At 46.0% G+C, this 18,654-nt stretch overlaps 1 protein-coding gene across 4 annotated transcripts in view; it reads left to right on the forward strand.

The window, feature by feature from the left end:
- Positions 1 to 18,189, forward strand: part of CNBD2 (cyclic nucleotide binding domain containing 2) — a 72,427-nt gene extending 54,238 nt beyond the window's left edge. For 3 of the 4 annotated variants that reach the window (XM_033186278.1, XM_033186280.1, XM_033186279.1), the window contains 3 exons: positions 285 to 405; positions 10,503 to 10,672; positions 17,847 to 18,189. In XM_033186278.1, the coding sequence (XP_033042169.1) occupies positions 285 to 405; positions 10,503 to 10,672; positions 17,847 to 18,165 (610 nt within the window). In that variant the 3' untranslated portion in view covers positions 18,166 to 18,189. The remainder of the gene's footprint in view (positions 1 to 284; positions 406 to 10,502; positions 10,673 to 17,846) is intronic. The other variant, XM_033186281.1, reaches the window with a different exon arrangement.
- Positions 18,190 to 18,654: the final 465 nt, after the last annotated feature.

The raw sequence follows: 18,654 nt of genomic DNA on the forward strand, positions 1-18,654 counted from the left end.
TGGGATCATCAGCCCCTGCCTCCAGGAGAACAGCCCTCAGGTGTTTAAGGGGAGGGCCTGTATCACCTTCCTCTCCCAAGTCTCCTCTTTTGCACCCTCCAATTCCTGACAATGGGAGTCAGTCTCTTCCAGGGCTTGATTTTGAGTTTTCTCACCTTCTGGGGAGTTGTGAATTCCCCAGGGAGGGGAGTCCTCCATGTGCAGAAGAGTGAGAGCTGATTAGCCAGGGCCTCAGGAGCAGACTGTGTTACAGATGAGCTCTCTAACAAGCTGTCACATTTTAGATCCAGGCCTGTTCAGTCGATCAAATGTGCCATGATCAATACCAAGCTTGGTGAGCTCCCCAAGGAGGCTGCAGTAGGGGCCTACATGAAGGTGCACACTGTGGAGCAGGGAGAAATTTTGGTGAGTATGCCAAGAGCTTTGTTCACCACGGAGTATGTAACACAAATGGGCTGGAATGTTAAGTAATGACAGTAAAGGTTTAAAAACACTTCCCTCCATATTTGATGATGTCAAGGAATTGTGTTGATTTGTAAAAATGTGATAAGAATAGGCCCGGCACGGTGGCTCACACCTGTAATCCCAGCGCTATGGGAGGCCGAGGTGGGCAGATCACAAGGTCAGGAGTTCGAGACCAGCCTGGCCAACATGGTGAAACCCCGTGTCTACTAAAAATACAAAAACTAGCCGGGCATGGTGCACCTGTGATCCCAGCTGAATCCAGGAACAAGGCAAAGATGTTCCCTCTTACCACTCCTATTCAACACTGTACTGAAAGCCCTAGCTAGTCCATTCAAGAAAAGGAAATAAAAGGCATACAGATTGGGAAGGAAGAAATAAAACTATCTTTGTTTGCAGATAACATTATTGTCTGTAGATAATTCCAAACAATTTTTTTAAAAAGAAAAACCTCCTGAAACTAATGAGACTATATAGCAAAGTCACAGGATACAAGATTAATATACGAGAGTCCATTGCTTTACTTATACCAGCAATGAACAATTGGAATTTGACATTAAAAAACACAATACCAGCTGGGCACAGTAGCCCCAGCGCTTTGGGAGGCTGAAGGCAGGTGGATCACTTGAGGTCAGGAGTTCAAGACCAGCCTGGCCAACATGGTGAAATCTCGTCTCTGCTAAAAATACAAAAATTAGCTGGGGCCAGGCATGGTGGCTCACACCTGTAATCCCAGCACTTTGGGACGCTGAGGCAGATTGAATCACTTGAGGTCAGGAGTTCAAGACCAGCCTGGCCAACATGGTGAAACCCCATCTCTACTAATAATACAAAAATTAGCCAGGCATGGTGGTGCACACTTGTAATCCCAGCTGCTTGGGAGGCTGAAGCAGGAGAATCACTTGAACCTGGGAGGCGTAGGTTGCAGTGAGCTGAGATCGTGCCATTGCACTAAAGCCTGGGCGACAAGAGTGAAACTCCGTCTCCAAAAAAAAAAAACCACCCAAACCAAAAAGCCAGGTGTGGTGGCGGGCACCTGAAATCCCACCTATTTGGGAGACTGAGGCACAAGAATTGCTTGAACTCGGGAGGCGGAGGTTGAAGTGAGCCGAGATTGTGCCACTGCACTCCGCTTGGGTGACAAGAGCAAAACCCCATCTCAAAAAAAAAAAAAAAATTAATAACGAATCCATAAATTACCTAATATTTTTACAGAATCTAATTTCTAAAGAATTCAATTTCTAGGCCAGGCGCAGTGGCTCATGCCTGTAATCCCAACACTTTGGGGGGCCAATGTGGGTGGATCACCTGAGGTTGGGAGTTCAAGACCAGCCTGACCAACATGGAGAAACCCCGTCTCTACTAAAAACGCAAAATTAGCCAGTCGTGGTGGACACCTGCAATCCCAGCTGTTTGGGAGGCTGAGTCAGGAGAACTGCTTGAACCCAGGAGGTGGAGGTTGCGATGAGCCGAGATCGTGCCATTGCACTCCAGCCTGGGCAACAATAGCGAAACTCCGTCTCAAAAAAAAAAACAAAAAAACCCACAATTTCTAAGGAATTCATTATGAAAAGGCTAAATATTGCATGATTCCAATTCTATGACATTCTGGACAAGAAAAACACTATAGAGATAGTAAAATTATCAGTGGTTGCAAGAGGTTTGGAGTTCAGGAGATGGGATGAATAGGTGAAGCACAGGGGACTTTTAGGGCAGTAAAATTATTCTCTATGGTACTGTAAATGGTGGATACAAAAGCATTTGTCAAAACCCATTTAATTTTACAGCACAAAAAGTGAATCTTAATGTATGCAATTTGTTAAAGAAAAAAATCAGCCAGGCGTGGTGGCTCACACCTATAATCCCAGCACTTTGGGAGGCCAAGGCAGGCAGATCACGAGGTCATCAAGATCATCCTGGCTAACACGGTGAAACCCCATCTCTACTAAAATTACAAAAAATTAGCCGGGCATGGTGGCAGTCGCCTGTGGTCCCAGCTACTCTTGAGGCTGAGGCAGGAGAATGACGTGAACCCAGGAAGCAGAGCTTGCAGTGAGCAGAGATCACGCCACTGCATTCCAACCTGGGTGACAGAGCGAGACTCCGTCTCAAAAAAAAGAAAAAAGAAAAAAATCATCTAGGAGGTCAGTGGATCCTAGGAAGGAAAACAAACTATGACAAGATAATCTAACCATTACAGATGTATGAAACAATCTCTGTGAAGGAGTTGGGGGAAAAGATGCTGACTTAAGTAACTTTGGAAATGAGTGGAGTTGGTAAGACTAAAGCAAAAGGAACTGTGTCTGAGCACTGTGCCCTAGTGATAAAGCTGTTTCTCATGAAGGTGTGGGTTAACAATACTTCTACTACTATACATGTACACAGTGTTAACACTGAAATAAAATAGTTCAGTAAATGGATGGCAGAGGGTGGGAGCCAAGTTTTTCACAATTTAAGCAGGAATGTCTAGAAAGCAGGGGGAACCTAGAATGCTCCATGTAGTAATGGATTAGAGTTGAAAACATCAGTAGACACTCAAATTTAGCTCAATATATACTTACAGATAATTATGTATAGAAATATATGTGTAGGTAGGTCAGGCATGGTGGCTCACGCCTGTAATCCCAGCACTTTGGGAGGCTGAGATGGGCAGATCATGAGGTCAGGAGATTGAGACCATCCTGGCTAACACGGTGAAACCCCGTCTCTACTAAAAATACAAAAAAATTAGCTTGGCATGGTGGCGGGCGCCTATAGTCCCAGCTACTCAGGAGGCTGAGGCGGGAGAATGGCAGGAACCCGGGAGGTGGAGCTTGCAGTGAGTGGAGATTGTGCCACTGCACTCCAGCCTGGGTGACAGAGCGAGACTCCATCTCGGAAAAAAAAAAAAGAAATATGTATGGTATGGTTAGAAACATACAACTGTTTTGCTCTGTCAGATCATAGGGCCTAAAAGAAATGATACCCTTCCAGCAATGAGCACACTTAGCACTTGGATCTTGGTTGGTTGGTTGGTTGGTTTCTTTCTTTCTTCTTTCTTTTTTTTTGTTTTTTGAGACAGAGTCTTGCTCTGTCACCCAGGCTGGAGTGCAGTGGCACCATCTTGGCTCACTGCAACCTCTGCCTCCTGGGTTCAAGTGATTCTCCTGCCTCAGCCTCCCGAGTAGCTGGGATTACAGGTGCCTGCCACTATGCCTGGCTACTTTTTTGTATTTTTAGTACAGATGGGGTTTCACCATGTTGGCTGGGTTGGTCTCGAACTCCTGACCTCGTGATCCACCCACCTCAGCCTACCAAAGTGCTGGAAATACAGGCGTGAACCACTGTGCCCGGCCTCTTTTATTCTTTTTAAGAGACAAGGTCTTGCTCTGTCACTCAGGTTGGAGTGCAGTGGCAAGTGATCATGGGTCACTGCAGCCTTGAACTCCTGGACCCAACCAATGCTCTCACCTGAGTATTGTGAATAGCTGAGACTGCAGGTGTGTGCTGCCATGCCCAACTAATTTTTTAATTTTTTGTTGGAGACAGAGTCTCACTATGTTGCCCAGGCTGGTCTGGAACTCCTGGCCTCAAGCGACACTCCCACCTTGGCCTCCCAAAGGGCTGAGATTACAGGCGTGGACCATCATGCCTGGCCTCCATACTGTTTTTCATAAAGGCTGTCCTCATTTATATTCCCACCAATAGTGTTTGAGGGTTCCCTTTTTTCCAAATCTTTGCCAACATTTGTCATATTTTGTCTTTTTGATAGTAACCATTTTAACAGGTATAACTCAATATCTCATTGGATTTTCACTTTGCATTTCCATGATAATCAGTGATGTTGAGCATTTTTTTCATATACCTGTTGGTCATTTGTATGTCTTCCTTTGAGAAATGTCTATTCAGAGTTTTTGCCCACTTCTTAACCAGGCTATTTGATTTCTTGAGACTGTGTTGTTTAAGTTCATTATACATTTTAGATATTATCCCCTTATCAGATGTACAGCTTGCAAATATTTTCTATCATTCTTTAGGTTGTCTTTTTACTTTGTTGGTTGTTTCCTTTGCTGTGCAGAAGCTTTTTAGTTTAATGCAATCTCATTTGTCTATTTTTGCTTTTGTTGCCTGTGTTTTGGGGTCATACCCAAAAAAACCATTGCCCAGGCCAATGTCAAGAAACCAGATTATGATTTCTAATACAATTTCCCAATAAAAGGAACAAGTGCTCTTTGGAAGAATGGTTGAATCTAGGACTAGGGCAGGAAATACACAGGATGAGTCTAGAACATATTGTAATGCCAGAAAGTAAGGAAGAGCTGGGGGAGGGGCAGGAACTACTTTAATATGGGAGCATGTCCAAGGACACGGGGGCCACCTAAAATATCTCCCAGTGGCCAAAGCTGAAACAATTTGAAAAACAAAATAAAGCAGTGTTGGATTATAACCAAAAGTACAAAATAAACATTCATGAGTGCATATTGATATAAATGAATTAATAATGAATTAATAAATGGAGGAGAAGAGACAAATCTCCCTGCAGAATAAATTTCAAGCAATTTATGTAGCTACACTGTCTTAAAGGAAAGAGAGCCTAACTCTCTACTCCTTAAATGTGGGCCATGCATAGGACTTCCTTCCAAAGAATACAGTATGGCAAGGGGGGAATGAAGTAACTTTACAGTGGAAAAAATCTGAAAAATACAGCCAGATCATCAAGGCCAACATCAATAGTAAAACATCATGTTAATAGTATTGTTCCTTGATAGGATGTGATGAAAATATCACTTAACTTCTGTGGCCATCCTCTCAATATCTTGTAACTCCAGTCTAATCATGAGACATGATTAGAGGGAAAACATGAGACAAATTCTAACAGTGGCATCCCACAAAATACTCAGTGAGTACCCTCAAAACTGCCAAGATAATAAAAAATGGCCTGAGAAAATGCCACAGCCGAGAGGAGCCTAAAGAGCCCTATTATTAAACGTAATGTTGTATCCTGGATAAGATAGTGAACTAGAAAAAGGGCATTAGGTGAAACAGGAAATCTAAGCAACTCATTGACTTTAGCTAACAATAATGTAGCAGTAGAAGTTCACTAACTGTAACAAAGACTTACCAATGTAAGATGTGGGAAACTGGGCACTTTCTGTACTATCTTCTCAATTTTTCTGTAAATCTAAAACTGTTTTAAAAAATAAGACCACCAGGCCGGGCGCGGTGGCTCACGCCTGTAATCCCAGATGCTTTGGGAGGCCGAGGCGGGCGGATCACCTGAGGTTGGGAGTTTGAGACTAGCCTGGCCAACATGGTGAAACCCCATTTCTACTAAAAATACAAAATTAGCCAGGCATGATGGCACACACCTGTAACCCCAGCTACTCGGGAAGCTGAGGCAGGAGAATCGCTTGAACCCGGAAGGTGGAGGTTGCAGTGAGCCAGGATTGCACCACTGCACTCCAGCCTGAGTGACAGAATAAAACTCTGTCTCAAAAAAAAAAAAAAGGAATCCAAGGCTGGGCACAGTGGCTCACACTTGCTGAAGCCCAGGAGTTTGAGACCAGCTTGGGCAACAAAGCGAGACCCTGTCTCTACAAAAAATTAAAAAGTTAGCTGGGCATGGTGACATTTGCCTATGATCCCAGCTACTTGGGAGGGTGAGGTGGGAGGATTGCTTGAGCCTGTGAAATCGAGGCTGCAGTGAGCCATGATTGTGTTACTGTACTTCAATCTGAACAACAGAATGAGAGCCTGTCTCAAAAAAAAAAAAAAAAAAAAATGCAGTAGTGGTAGCAAGGGCAGTATGGATGACCATGCTTGGCTATGAGCTGATCACTATGGAAGCTGGGTGGCAGGTGCCAGAGCTGAATGAGAGGAGGAGGAGCAGTGTGCGGGTGCAGAGGTGGGGCAGGAGAAGGGCTTTCCAGGAGAAGAAATGGGACTCAGCCCGCCTGTGCCTGCAGAGGGCTGTCTCCTGAAGCCTCATATGTGGTCATTTGGCATCTGGGAAACTGTTCCCTCACCAAGCCCTCTCCTCTGTTCCTCTGTCACTATCTCCAAGGTTGTCCTTACACCATTCTCACCCTGTGTTATGGTGGACTGTGCATGCTCCTTCTCTCCACTCACACCAGCCTGTATGTCCTCAGGGCTGGGAAGGTCAGTCCAGTACTGTCTGAGAGGTCCAGTCCCTAGCACAGTCCAGTGGACAAAGGTCCAGTCCCTTTGTCAATGCTGATTATTTTTTAGCTCTTAGAAATGTCTTCCTTTTGTTTAGTAAAACATTGCCTCCTACAGCTTTAAACTAGCTCCTCTCCTCTCCCTGCCCTATCCCCCAAAACAGAAGGAATCTACTTCCTTAGCATGTGATGCCCTTAGGTATTTAAAGAATGCTGTTTTGTTTTTCATTCAACATTTATGTAGCCAGGCACAGTGCCAGTGTTCCGTTAATTATTTTCATATTCACACAGAGTGGCCTCCATTCCTTCGGTCATTCTTCAAGGAGCGTAGTTTCCAGCCTTCCAGCCCATTGCTCCTCCTGGAAAGTCCTTCTGCCTGCCCCACCTCTGTGCCCACATACCTCTCCTCCTGCCACTCAGCTCTGTCACCCGCCTCCCAGCCTCCACAGTGATCAGCTCACAGCCAAGCGTGGTCACCCACACTCCCCCTGCCCCCACTACTGGATTCATTGTTTTAGTGGTCTTATTTTTTAGAACAGTTTTAGATTTACAGAAAAATTGAGAATAGAGTACAGAGAGTCCCCATATGGCCCTCTCCCAGTTTCCCTGTGATGAACATCTTACATTAATACGTCTTTGTTAGAGTTAATGAAGGTGGTGTCTGCTTCGCTTCCATTTGTTACTGTTTCAGAGTAAGGTGCTCAGAGCTGAACACAGGGCCCCACGGGACACTGAGGCCTGGGCAGGATGGAGGCATGAGGACGGAAAAGGCCTTGCTCAGTTTGGTAGGCAGTGACAGGAGGGGAGGTTGTGTCAGGAACAGGAACAACAGGGTCTGTTTTGTCCAGGCCCTGCAATGCTGGAACAGCGAGTAAGGCCTTTATTTCCTAGAAGTCCTAGAAGGCTTTGGGTGGGGACTTAGCAAAAGGACCTGGCTGCTGCTTCCCACATAGGGCCAGCACATAGAAGGCCTTCAACAAATATTTGTTAACGTGACCCCTTTGAAGAAAATGTCTGCGGATGCCTCCGTGAGGTGCCTGTGATAGGACTCTGAGCTCTCTGTGTTGAGGCCCTGACTTCAGCTGTAGGAGAATGGGAGTGGTAACTGCTTGACTGAACCCGCCCCCTGGAAGGTGGGTCACATTGTCCTCACCCTTGGGAGTAGCAGTGTGGAGCTGGGTCAGCCCTGGGAACAGCAGAGGGTGGGGCCTAGGGTAGAGGGACCCAGGTTTTGAGCCAGGAGATATAGGAAGTCCAACTTCTCCATGGAACAGGCAGGCTGAGGCCTCTGAGGTGGTCAAGACTGGGCGGGCCAGAGCCATGGGCATCGCAGAAGAGAGGTGGCAAGCAGCACTTCTTACTCTCTTTTTTTTTTTTTTTTTGAGACGGAGTCTTGCTCTGTCGCCCAGGCTGGAGTGCAGTGGCCGGATCTCAGCTCACTGCAAGCTCCGCCTCCCGGGTTCACTCCATTCTCCTGCCTCAGCCTCCTGAGTAGCTGGGACTACAGGCGCCTGCCACCACGCCCGGCTAGTTTTTTGTACTTTTTAGTAGAGACGGGGTTTCACCGTGTTAGCCAGGATGGTCTCGATCTCCTGACCTCATGATCCGCCCGTCTCGGCCTCCCAAAGTGCTGGGATTATAGGCTTGAGCCACCGCGCCCGGCCAGCACTTCTTATTCTCATTTTGCTTCTAATAGTTAGCTGTGTGGCCACGGGCAAATCACTTTCCCTTTCTGAGTCTGTGTCATGAGAAAATGAGGACAGTCATCTGGGTGAGCTGCCACCTCTAAAGTTGTGTGACTCCATTTGGGTCACTCATTCAGCAGATATTCCTTGAGCACCTACCATGCTCCAAGCATGGCACAAAGTGCCAGTGTGGCTGAGTAAACTGACATAATTCCTGCCCTCATGGGGCTTGTGATCTAGTCAGGACAGACAAGAGGTAGCTAGTAAATACATAGAAAATTACAAATTGCTGTTAGGAATGGAATGGAAAGCAGGGTAGGTGGAGGTTCTTAAATGGGGTGGCTAAGGGAAGGCTGCTCTGAGGAGGTGATGTTTAAGCTGAGACCAGAATGATGAAAAGAATAAGCTATGGGGCTGGGCACAGTGGCTCACACCTGTAATCCCAGCACTTTGAGAGGCCAAGGAAGGAGAATTGCTGAGGCCAGGAGTTCGAGACCAGCCTGGACAACATGGTGAAACCCCGTCTCTACCAAAAACAAAAATTAGCTGAATGTGGTGGTGCACACCTGTAGTCCCAGCTACTCAGGAGGCTGAGGCAGGAGGATCTCTTGAGCCCAGGAAGTTGAGGTTGTAGTGAGCTGAAATCATCCAACTGCACTCCAGGCTGGGGACAGAGTGAGACTTTGTCTCAAAACAAAACAAAACAAAACAAAAAAGAAGCGATGGAACAACCTGGCAGAAAAGTGTTCCAGACAGAAGTGGCAAGTTCAAGGTTCAAGGCAGGAGGGAGGAGGCGTGTTGAGGGGATTGGAAGGGAGGGCAGGGTGGCTGGAACAGACTAAGCAAGGCAGCAGTACACGAGGCTGAGATGGAGGGCCTGGAAGGGTGAGACAGCCCAGGCCTTAGGAGGCATGAGGAGATATATTTGATCCCAGGTGCTTTGGGAGGCTATTTGAAGCATCTAGCCAGAGAAGCAACTGACTCCAGCTGTGTGCCTGCAGCATGTGGGTTGGAGGTAGCTGAGAGAGTAAGCAGGACAGCACTGCTCCTAAGTGGATCCCTGGTTCAAGGTTGGGCTCTGCCACTTTGTCTCGTTACCTTGGGCAAGCTACTTAACCTCTTTGTGCCTCAGTTTCCTCATTGTAGTTGCTGAAAGCACAGACTCTGAAGACAGACCACCTGGTTCAAAGTCTAGGTTTATTGCTTTCCTGATGTGTGATGTTGGACAATTTTCTTTTCTTTCTTTTTTTTTTTTTTGAGACGGAGTCTTCCCTGTCTCGCCCAGGCTGGAGTGCAGTGGCGTGATCTCGGCTCATTGCAACCTCCACTTCTTGGGCTCAAGAAATCCTCCCACCTCAGCCTGGGACTACAGGCATGCACTATCACACCTGGCTAACTTTTGTAATTTGTGTAGATGTGTGGTTTCACCATGTTGCCCAGGCTGGTTAAAATTCCTGGGCTCAAGTGATCTACCTACCTGGGACTCCCAAAGTGCTGGCATTACAGGTGTGAGCCACTACACCTGGCGCCTGTTTGATTTTTATCGTAAGTCCTAAGGAAGAGAAAACAGATTTACTCAACAAAAAAAAAAGAGAGAGCTGTAATTAGACATTGGGGAAATCTTGAGAGCAATAGTGGCAGTGAGATTGCTGGAGTGGGACAGTGGGTAATCTGATTTAGGTGCGCTTCTAATTCCAGGGTCAGAGGAATTCCATGTCATGTAGCAAAAAGGGCCCAGGATTTCTCCTGCTGGTCATTTGCTCAGTGATCCCAGATAAATTCACCTCCTGTTTGAGGCCTTCTTTTTCCCATCTAGAAAATCTGCTGGTAGGCCAGGCACGGTGGCTCATGCCTGTAATCCCAGCACTTTGGAAGGCCAAGGCGGTGGATCACCTGAGGTCAGGAGTTCGAGACCAGCCTGAGCAACATGGAGAAATCCCATCTCTACTCAAAATACAAAATTAGCCGGGAGTGGTAGTGCGTGCCTGTAATCCCAGCTACTTGGGAGCCTGAGGCAGGAGAATCGTTTGAACCTGGGAGGCAGAGGTTGCAGTGCGCTGAGACTGGGCCACTGCACTCCAGCCTGGGCAACAAGATCGAAACTCCGTCTCAAAAAAAATAAAAATAAAAATAAAAGAAAATCTGCGGGCAGACCTGGCTAGTCTCTGAGGTCTAACTTTCTGTGACTTCTCCCAAGGGTCTTCACCAGGCCTTCCTTCCAGAGGGTGAATGTGACATACGACCCTTGATCCTGATGAGCCTGGGAAATGAGTTGATACGGATAAGGAAGGAAATATTTTATGAACTGATTGACAATGATGACGAGATGATAAAAAAGTTGTTAAAGCTCAATATTGCATTCCCCAGGTCAGTACTGGAAATGTGCGTAAGTCCCATCAGGTGAAATGAACATTTTTTCACCTGTTATTTTAGTAAAAGAAGGAAAAATGTAATACCTATTGCTGACAAGGGTGAAATGAAATGGGAGTTGTTGGTACACTCTAGATAGGCTCAATCCTTTTGATGATAATTTTAGCATTACATTTCAAATGCTATAAAACTGTCCTGACACTTTGAGACAGAGATTCATCTATGAATTTATAGAGTCAAAATATGGAGAAAGCCCCTGTATTAAGATGTTCATTGCAGGGTCTGGCGCGGTGGCTCACGCCTATAATCCCAGCAGTTTGGGAAGTCGAGGCAGGCAGATCACTTGAGGTCAGGAGTTTGAGACCAACCTGGCCAATGTAGTGAAACCCCAATTCTACTAAAAACACAAAATTAGCCAGGCGCAGTGGCACATGCCTGTAATCCCAACTACTCAGGAGGCTGAGGTAGGAGAATTGCCTGAACCTGGGAGACAGAGGTTGCAGTGAGCTGAGATGGCACCACTGCACTTCAGCCTGGGTGACAGAGTGAAACTCTGTGTTAAAAAATAATAAGGCTGGGCGCGGTGGCTCACGCCTGTAATCCCAGCACTTTGGGAGGCTTAGGTGGGTGGATCACCTGAGGTCAGGAGTTTGAGACCAGCCTGGCAAACATGGTGAAACCCTGTCTCTACTAAAAATGCAAAAATTAGCTGGGCGTGGTGGCAGGCACCTGTAATCCCAGCTACTCCGAAGGCTGAGGCAGGAGAATCACTCGAACCCAGAAGGCAGAGGTTGTAGAGCCGAGATGGCACCATTGCACTCCAGCCCAGGCAATAAGAGCAAAACTCCATCTCAAAAAAAAAAAAAATAATAATAATAATAATAATAAGTCCGGGAGGAGTGGCTCATGCCTGTAATCCCAGCACTTTGGGAGGCCGAGGCAAGTGGATCACCTGAGGTCAGGAGTTTGAGACCAGACTGGCCAACATGGTGAAACCCTGCCCCTACTAAAAATACAAAAATTAGCCGGGCATGGTAGTGGGCCCCTGTAATCCCAGCTACTCAGGAGGCTGAGGCAGGAGAATCACTTGAACCCGGGAGGCAGAGGTTGAAGTGAGCCAAGATTACGCCATTGCACTCCAGCCTGGGTGACAGAGCGAGATTCCATTCAATAATAATAATAATAATAATAATAGGCTGGGCATGGTGGCTCACGCCTGTAATCCCAGCACTTTGGGAGGCCGAGGCAGGTGGATCACCTGAGGTCAGGAGTTTAAGACCAGCTGGCCAACATGGTGAAACCCCGTCTCTACTAAATGTATAAAAAATTAGCCGGGTGTGGTGGTGGCCATCTTTAATCCCAGCTACTCAGGAGGCTGAGGCAGGAGAATCACTTGAACCTGGGAGGCAAAGGTTGCAGTGAGCCAAGGTTGCGCCATTGCACTCCAGCCTGGGCAACAAGGGCGAAACTCTGTCTCAAACAAACAAAAATAATAATAGTAAATAAATAAAGTAAGAGGTTCATAGCAGCATAGAACATAGAGGTTCGTATTCATAATAGAAAAACAATGACAACAACATTCATGTGTGCCACACTCTAGGGATAGTTTACAAAATTGTGGTATTTTCTCTTGATAGAACATAATTGTTTTATCTAAAAAATGGTAAGCTTAATGGCTCTGTAACAGCAGGGTAAAATGGGTGATATAATGATACTGGAAAAGGGCGGTACAGAATTGTACAGGTGCCATGACTATGCCTTTGTCAAACACTTACCCAAGAGAAACCTAGAAGGAAATAAGCGAAAATGACAATGCCTGTGGTAAGAGTCGTTTTCTCCGGGAGGTGAGACTAAAGGAACTTTCTGGTTATATATTCCTCTCATATTTGTTCTTGCAATGCATATATATTGCTTTTATTTTATTTTATTTTTATTATTTTTTTTGAGACAGGTTCTCACTCTGTTCCCCGGGCTGGAGTGCAGTGGCACAATCATGGCTCACTGTAGCCTTGACCTCCTGGGCTCAAATGATCCTCCCAGCTCAGTCTCCCGAGTAGCTGGAACTATAGACATGTACTACAATGCTCAGCTAATTGAAAATTTTTTTGTAGAGATGGAAGTCTCACTATGTTGCCCAGGCTGGTCTTGAACTCCTGGACTTAAATAGTCCTCCTGCTTGGTCTTCCAAAGTGCTGAGATTTACTTTTATAATTATTAAAAATAAGTATGTATCTTGAAAGATTAGATACATTTTTTCTTTTTACTTTTTCATAGTGTCCAAATTTTCTAGAGTGAATGTTAATGCTTTTATAATGAGAACAAATAGCTTTATTTAAATGTAAAAATTAATTTATTGCCCAGACCAGTGGTCTCAAAACTATTTTCATCTCACGTTGGTATTACAAAAAGTGTTCAAGCATGTGCTCCCTGGTATGTATATGTAATATAAATAACATCTGTTGATTTGTTTTTATTATATCCACATATAGTATTACTGTACCAATATATATTATAAGCATATGAAAATCGATCTTTTAAAAGAATAAGAGAAAGATAAATATAAATGAAATCTTACTATTCACATACTCTAGTGGATCTTGTACATCTCCCTGGGTGACATGTCTCTCCACCCCAACTTTGTTTCCTGTGTGTGTGTGAGAGACGGGGTCTCACTCTGTCATCCAGGCTGGCATGCTGTGGCTCAATCTCAACTCACTGCAACCTCCACCTCCCAGGCTCAAGTGATCCTCCCACCTCAGCCTTCCCACTAGCTGGGACAACAGGCAGGCGCCACCATGCCTCGCTAATTTTTTTGTATTTTTTGGTAGAGGCAGGGTTTTGCCATGTTGCCCAGGCTGGTCTCAAACTCCTGAGCTCAAAGGATCCACCCACCTTGGCCTCCCAAAGTGCTGGAATTGCATGAGCCACCGTGCCTGGCCTCCACCCTCACTTCGGGACCCACCAAGCTAGATTCCTGCAAGAGTCTTATCACGGGTTCCTCCCTTTAGTCTCTTCCCTGCCGGATTCTTTCTGCACACTGTGTTCTTGTTAAAACCCTAATCTAGTTGTGTTAAACTCCTGCTTGAAACCTCTCAATGGTATCTCACTGCCTATAGGATAAAGTCCAAACTCAGTGCTACCGCAATGACCCACTGCAATCTGACCCCCTGCTCAAGCCCCCTGCAGCATCTCCTGCCACCTCCAACTCACTCCAGCAACCCAGGCGGGTTGCCTGCTATATGCTGCACATACCTTGCCTTTGCCAATGCTGGCCCTTTTGCCTGAAATGCTGATCCCAGTCCTGCCTTCATCCTTTGTGTGATAAATTCCTGCTCATTCTGTAAGATTCATCTTCTGCAGCAAACCTCCTCAGACTAACCCGTTTGGGATAAGTACCCCCTTTCTGCACACTCATAATATTCTCTACGCAGCTCTGTCATTGACCATGTTGTGTTGACATATAGTTACCTGTTTGCACAGCTCTTTCCCTTCCACCTGATCAAGTGCTTCAGGAAGGCAGGGCTGTGCTGTATCCGCCTTTGGTCTCTAGCACCTGTACGGTGCCCAGAATGCAGAAGGTACTTAATAAATGTTGACTAAATGTGAATGGGCCATACTCATTGCAGAAAATTGAAAAACACTGAACAGCGAAAAAGACAAAACCCAAAACATTTGCAATCCTCCAGCAATCCCAGTTCACATCTTCTGTGTTTCCTTTTAATGTTTTTTTCACTTCATGGATATGTGCCAAATACGCATTTATCATCGTGCTCCATTTTCATAATGGAGCTCATACTTCTTACACAATTTTGCATCCTCTCTCTTTTCTTTACTTGCGGTAATATTGTGATCAGACACGGTTTTGGCAGCAGGTGTAGGAAACGAGTGATTCCAATGATAGAGAAAGGGGGTATGAAGGCAGACAGAGCTGCAGGTGATTCCAGCCCTGGCCAGTAAGCACACAAAAGGCTCTGATGTGAGATCTTCATGACCTTGAGCAATGTGAGGTCTTCATGACCTTCTCTAGGCTTCCAACTCCAATCAGCAGAACAAGAAAATTAGAGTAGATCAGTAGTTTTTAAAGTATGGAACATATTCCACAGGAGGGTTACAGGATGATTTTAGGTGGCTCACAGATTGACATTTTTAGTTTTAACAGTTATGTATTTATTTGTGTGAATTAGAAAAAGCAACATGACTAGCTTACTAACCATGTGATCTGACAGATCTTGTTGCTTAAGACAAAGTTAAAGTAAATATTTAAGTAAAAGAAACTGAACAGACTGAAGGAAAATCATTAGTATTTTTAGACAGAGTCTTGCTTTGTTGCCCAGGCTGGAGTGCAGTGGCATGATCTTGGCTCACTGCAACCTCCGCCTCCTGGGTTCAAGTGATTCTCCTGCCTCAGTCTCCCAAGTAGCTGGGATTACAGGCGCTGCCACTACACCTGGCTAATTTTAGTAGAGACGAGGTTTCACCATGTTGGCCAGGCTGGTCTCGAACTCCCAACTTGAGGTGATCTGCCCGCCTCAGCCTCACCTGGCGTTACAGGTGTGAGCCACCACACCCAGCCTGGAAAATCATTAGTAAATTTAAAGAGCAGATGATATGTAAATAAGGCCAACACTGGGGCAGTCTTGTGAGAAAAACAAGCTGAGAAATACTGGTGGTTCCTTCTGGTTCAAGGATGCCACACTTCTCTGATTCCTGGGTACTACCAATATAGGAAATAGCCATTTAGACCTGCCACTCAAAAAAGGGTTTAAGCAGCCTTAGCTCATTGCATAATGCCTGGTATGTGATGGGGATTGGTTAATATCTGTTGAATGGAAATTCAGAAAAGGTTTACATAGACTTGTGGGTGGTAGGGGAGCAGATGGAACATTCAGCATCCGCCCTGCTCAGTCAGCATTTGCGGCCCTCATCTAGAATGCTGACTTACAGAATTCTTATTCATTAATTGTTGAACTCATGCCTTTCTAGACTGCTAAAACAGGCGAAAACATATCCATTATCTGGCTCAGATCCCTCATGTTTTAACCAAAGACTCTGAGGTCCTGAAGATCATAGAGCCAGTGGCAGAGGTACCTGTCCTGTGAATAGTGCAGGCTGGATATCCTGAAAATCACCCCTACAGAGCACAGCGGGGCCCATGCGGGGTAGAATGCATGGCTGCGTACACAAGAAAGTCAGGAAATCTCCCAAGGCCAAAGTGAAGAGAATCACCCAAAACAGACCGATAGTATGAACTAATAATGCTGGGGATTGCCCAGGAGGGCTTAAGGGCATCATGGGCTGATTTTTTTTTTTTCTTTTTTTTTTGAGGCGGAGTCTCACTCTATCACCCGAGCTGGAGTGCAATGGCGTGATCTCAGCTCACTGCAATGTCTGCCCACTGGGTTCAAGTGATTCTTGTGGCTCAGCCTCCTGAGTAGCTGGGATTACAGGTGTGTGCCACCACACCTGGCTAATTTTTATATTTTTAGTAGAGACAGGGGTCTCTACTAAATGTCAAGTAGAGACAAGCTGAATACTTCACTAACAAGTCAGAACATTCTTCCAGCCAGATTATGCTGACAAAGATAAAGTCAACTTTGATCCGTAGAGATTGGCTTAAGAAAAAACCCAGAGGTCAGCATGGCTACAAGCTAGTCCTGTAGCGTCAGCAATATGGCTGTAGAGACATCTTGGCCAGGCTGGTCTCGAACTCCTGATCTGAAGTGATCTGCCGCCTGGTCTCCCAAAGTGCTGGGATTACAGGCATGAGCCACTGCACCCGGCCATGGGTTGATTTTTTTAAGCCTGAAAGGACAGATGCAGCTTTCAGTTCAAGTGAGACAGGGGATTGGAACTGAGACCGCTGTGTGAAGCCGACGCTACCCTGTTCAGTGAAAAAGTAGACTAGAAATCAATGTGAACATCAACATCAGGAAGTGACATGGAGTCTTGTCTGTCTTAGCTTAGAATCTAGGTTTTTAAAAAAATTATCCCTTAAGAATTAGTCATCACATGCTAGCCCCCTCCTAGGTTTTGGTGAATTCCTTAGTCTCACCCCAATTTCTATGGTTGTGAAACGGGGTGATTGTGAAAATTAAATGAGTTCACAAATGTAAAGTGCTTGACACATGGTAAGTCCTAAGTCAGAGTGAGATGTTGTTGTTATTTATTGTGTAAGAAATTGGGAGTTAATGGAACTTTTCAACTGAGGACTACCCAGTAGTGTGCTCGGTGGATGTTTAACAACCAGCTCTCCAAGATGCAGGAGGAGGACCCTAGCTTGCAGTGTTTGCTGATTTCTGTGGTGTAAATACTCCCACCATGGCCAGTTTCAAACTACCAACCTGCTGCCACAAGCATGGAGTTGAGAAGAGGTGCACATGCCCAGCTTTCATGAGCGGGGGGAAGCTGGCTTTGCCATATTGCTGATGCTACAGGACTAGCTTGTAGCCATGCTGACCTCTGGGTTTTTTCTTAAGCCAATCTCTACGGATCAAAGTTGACTTTATCTTTGTCAATATAATCTGGCTGGAAGAATGTTCTGACTTGTTAGTGAAGTATTCAGCTTGTCTGCTCAGGTAAGAGAGTACAGGTGAGTTAATTGAAGTTTAACACCCCCTTGCCTTGATGTGGTCTCAGGAGGCTCCAGTCCTTCTTCCACCTTCCTCAGCCTCACTTGCTATGAGGGAAGGGGGCAGGGTGGAGCCAGAGCACCATGGCCAGTCCACGGCAGCCACCAATCTATTTCCTGTCTCTACAGACCTGCCTATTCTGGACATCTTACATAAACAGAATCATGCAATATGTATATATCACACTCATGCAATATGTATATCCATTTATCAATATAAAATGATTAATGAGCTATTTTACATTCTTTTGTTATTCTAAGTCTGTGAAATCTGGTGTGTATTTTATACTCACAGCACATCTCTATTTCAGACTGGCTGGATTTCAGGTACTCAGTAGCTACATGTGGCCCATTGCTACTACATGAGACAGCACAGGCCTAAGGGAAGAAAACTGTGGAAAGGGAAAGGGTGCAGAGGGAGAGTCTGGGAGGGTCAGAGAAGCAGGATGAAGCGCCACAGGCTTAGGGAGGGAGAGTGGCAGGAGGCAAGGCTGGCGGGGCGGGACTGGCATGAGAACCTCGGCTTTTGTGCCTGCCCTTTAGTGATGAAGATATGTGCCAGAAGTTCCTCCAGGAGAACAGCTGGAATATCTTTCGGAAGGACCTGTTGCGGCTGCTTGTGGAGCCTCGCCATAGTCCCCCATTCCCTCCAATCCAGCCGAAGAAGAAAGAGATCTACAACCCTAAGTCTGTGGTCCTGGATTTGTGCAGCATCAACAAGACGACTAAACCTCGTTATCCCATTTTTATGGCGCCCCAGAAATACCTCCCCCCATTGAGGATTGTCCAAGCCATCAAAGCACCTCGGTACAAAATCCAAGAACTCTTGCCTCAGTATAAGAGTGCAGGGGTCCTTATTTAGGACAAATAAAGGATGGTGGATTGGCTGCCATGCTTTCTGAATGACCACCATGGGAGTTGTGGGACTTAGAGGAGGGGGCCCTGGAGGGCTGAGCTGTGGGTCGAGAGAGGTGTTTGGGGGACAGCAATGGGGGCACAGTCTCCCTTGACGCTCGAGGGCTGGGCTGAGTGAATGGATGGTCAGAGGCTGTGTGTAGATGGGTTAATCACTGTGCATGGTCTCAGGATAGGATGGTCTTATCTCATGAGCTGGATGTGGGGAAGGCTCAAATCAAAGTGGTCGAGACTAGGGTTGCGAATGCCTTCCAAGGTCAGACAGGTCATCTAAAGGAGCGCAGCAGCAGGGCTGGGAAGGCAACAGGGAATGGTGGAGCTGCTGGGGCCCGCTGTATGAATTCCCCATCCAGATGGCGCAGCTGTCCCTTAGCCCAGTCAGTTGCTGTCCTGCCAGAAAATAATTCAGGCCTCATATTGTCAGTCTGTAGATTCT

The sequence above is a fragment of the Trachypithecus francoisi genome, unplaced genomic scaffold, assembly GCF_009764315.1.
Source record: "Trachypithecus francoisi isolate TF-2019V2 unplaced genomic scaffold, Tfra_2.0 Lachesis_group21, whole genome shotgun sequence".
Classification (NCBI taxonomy): Eukaryota; Metazoa; Chordata; class Mammalia; order Primates; family Cercopithecidae; genus Trachypithecus; species Trachypithecus francoisi.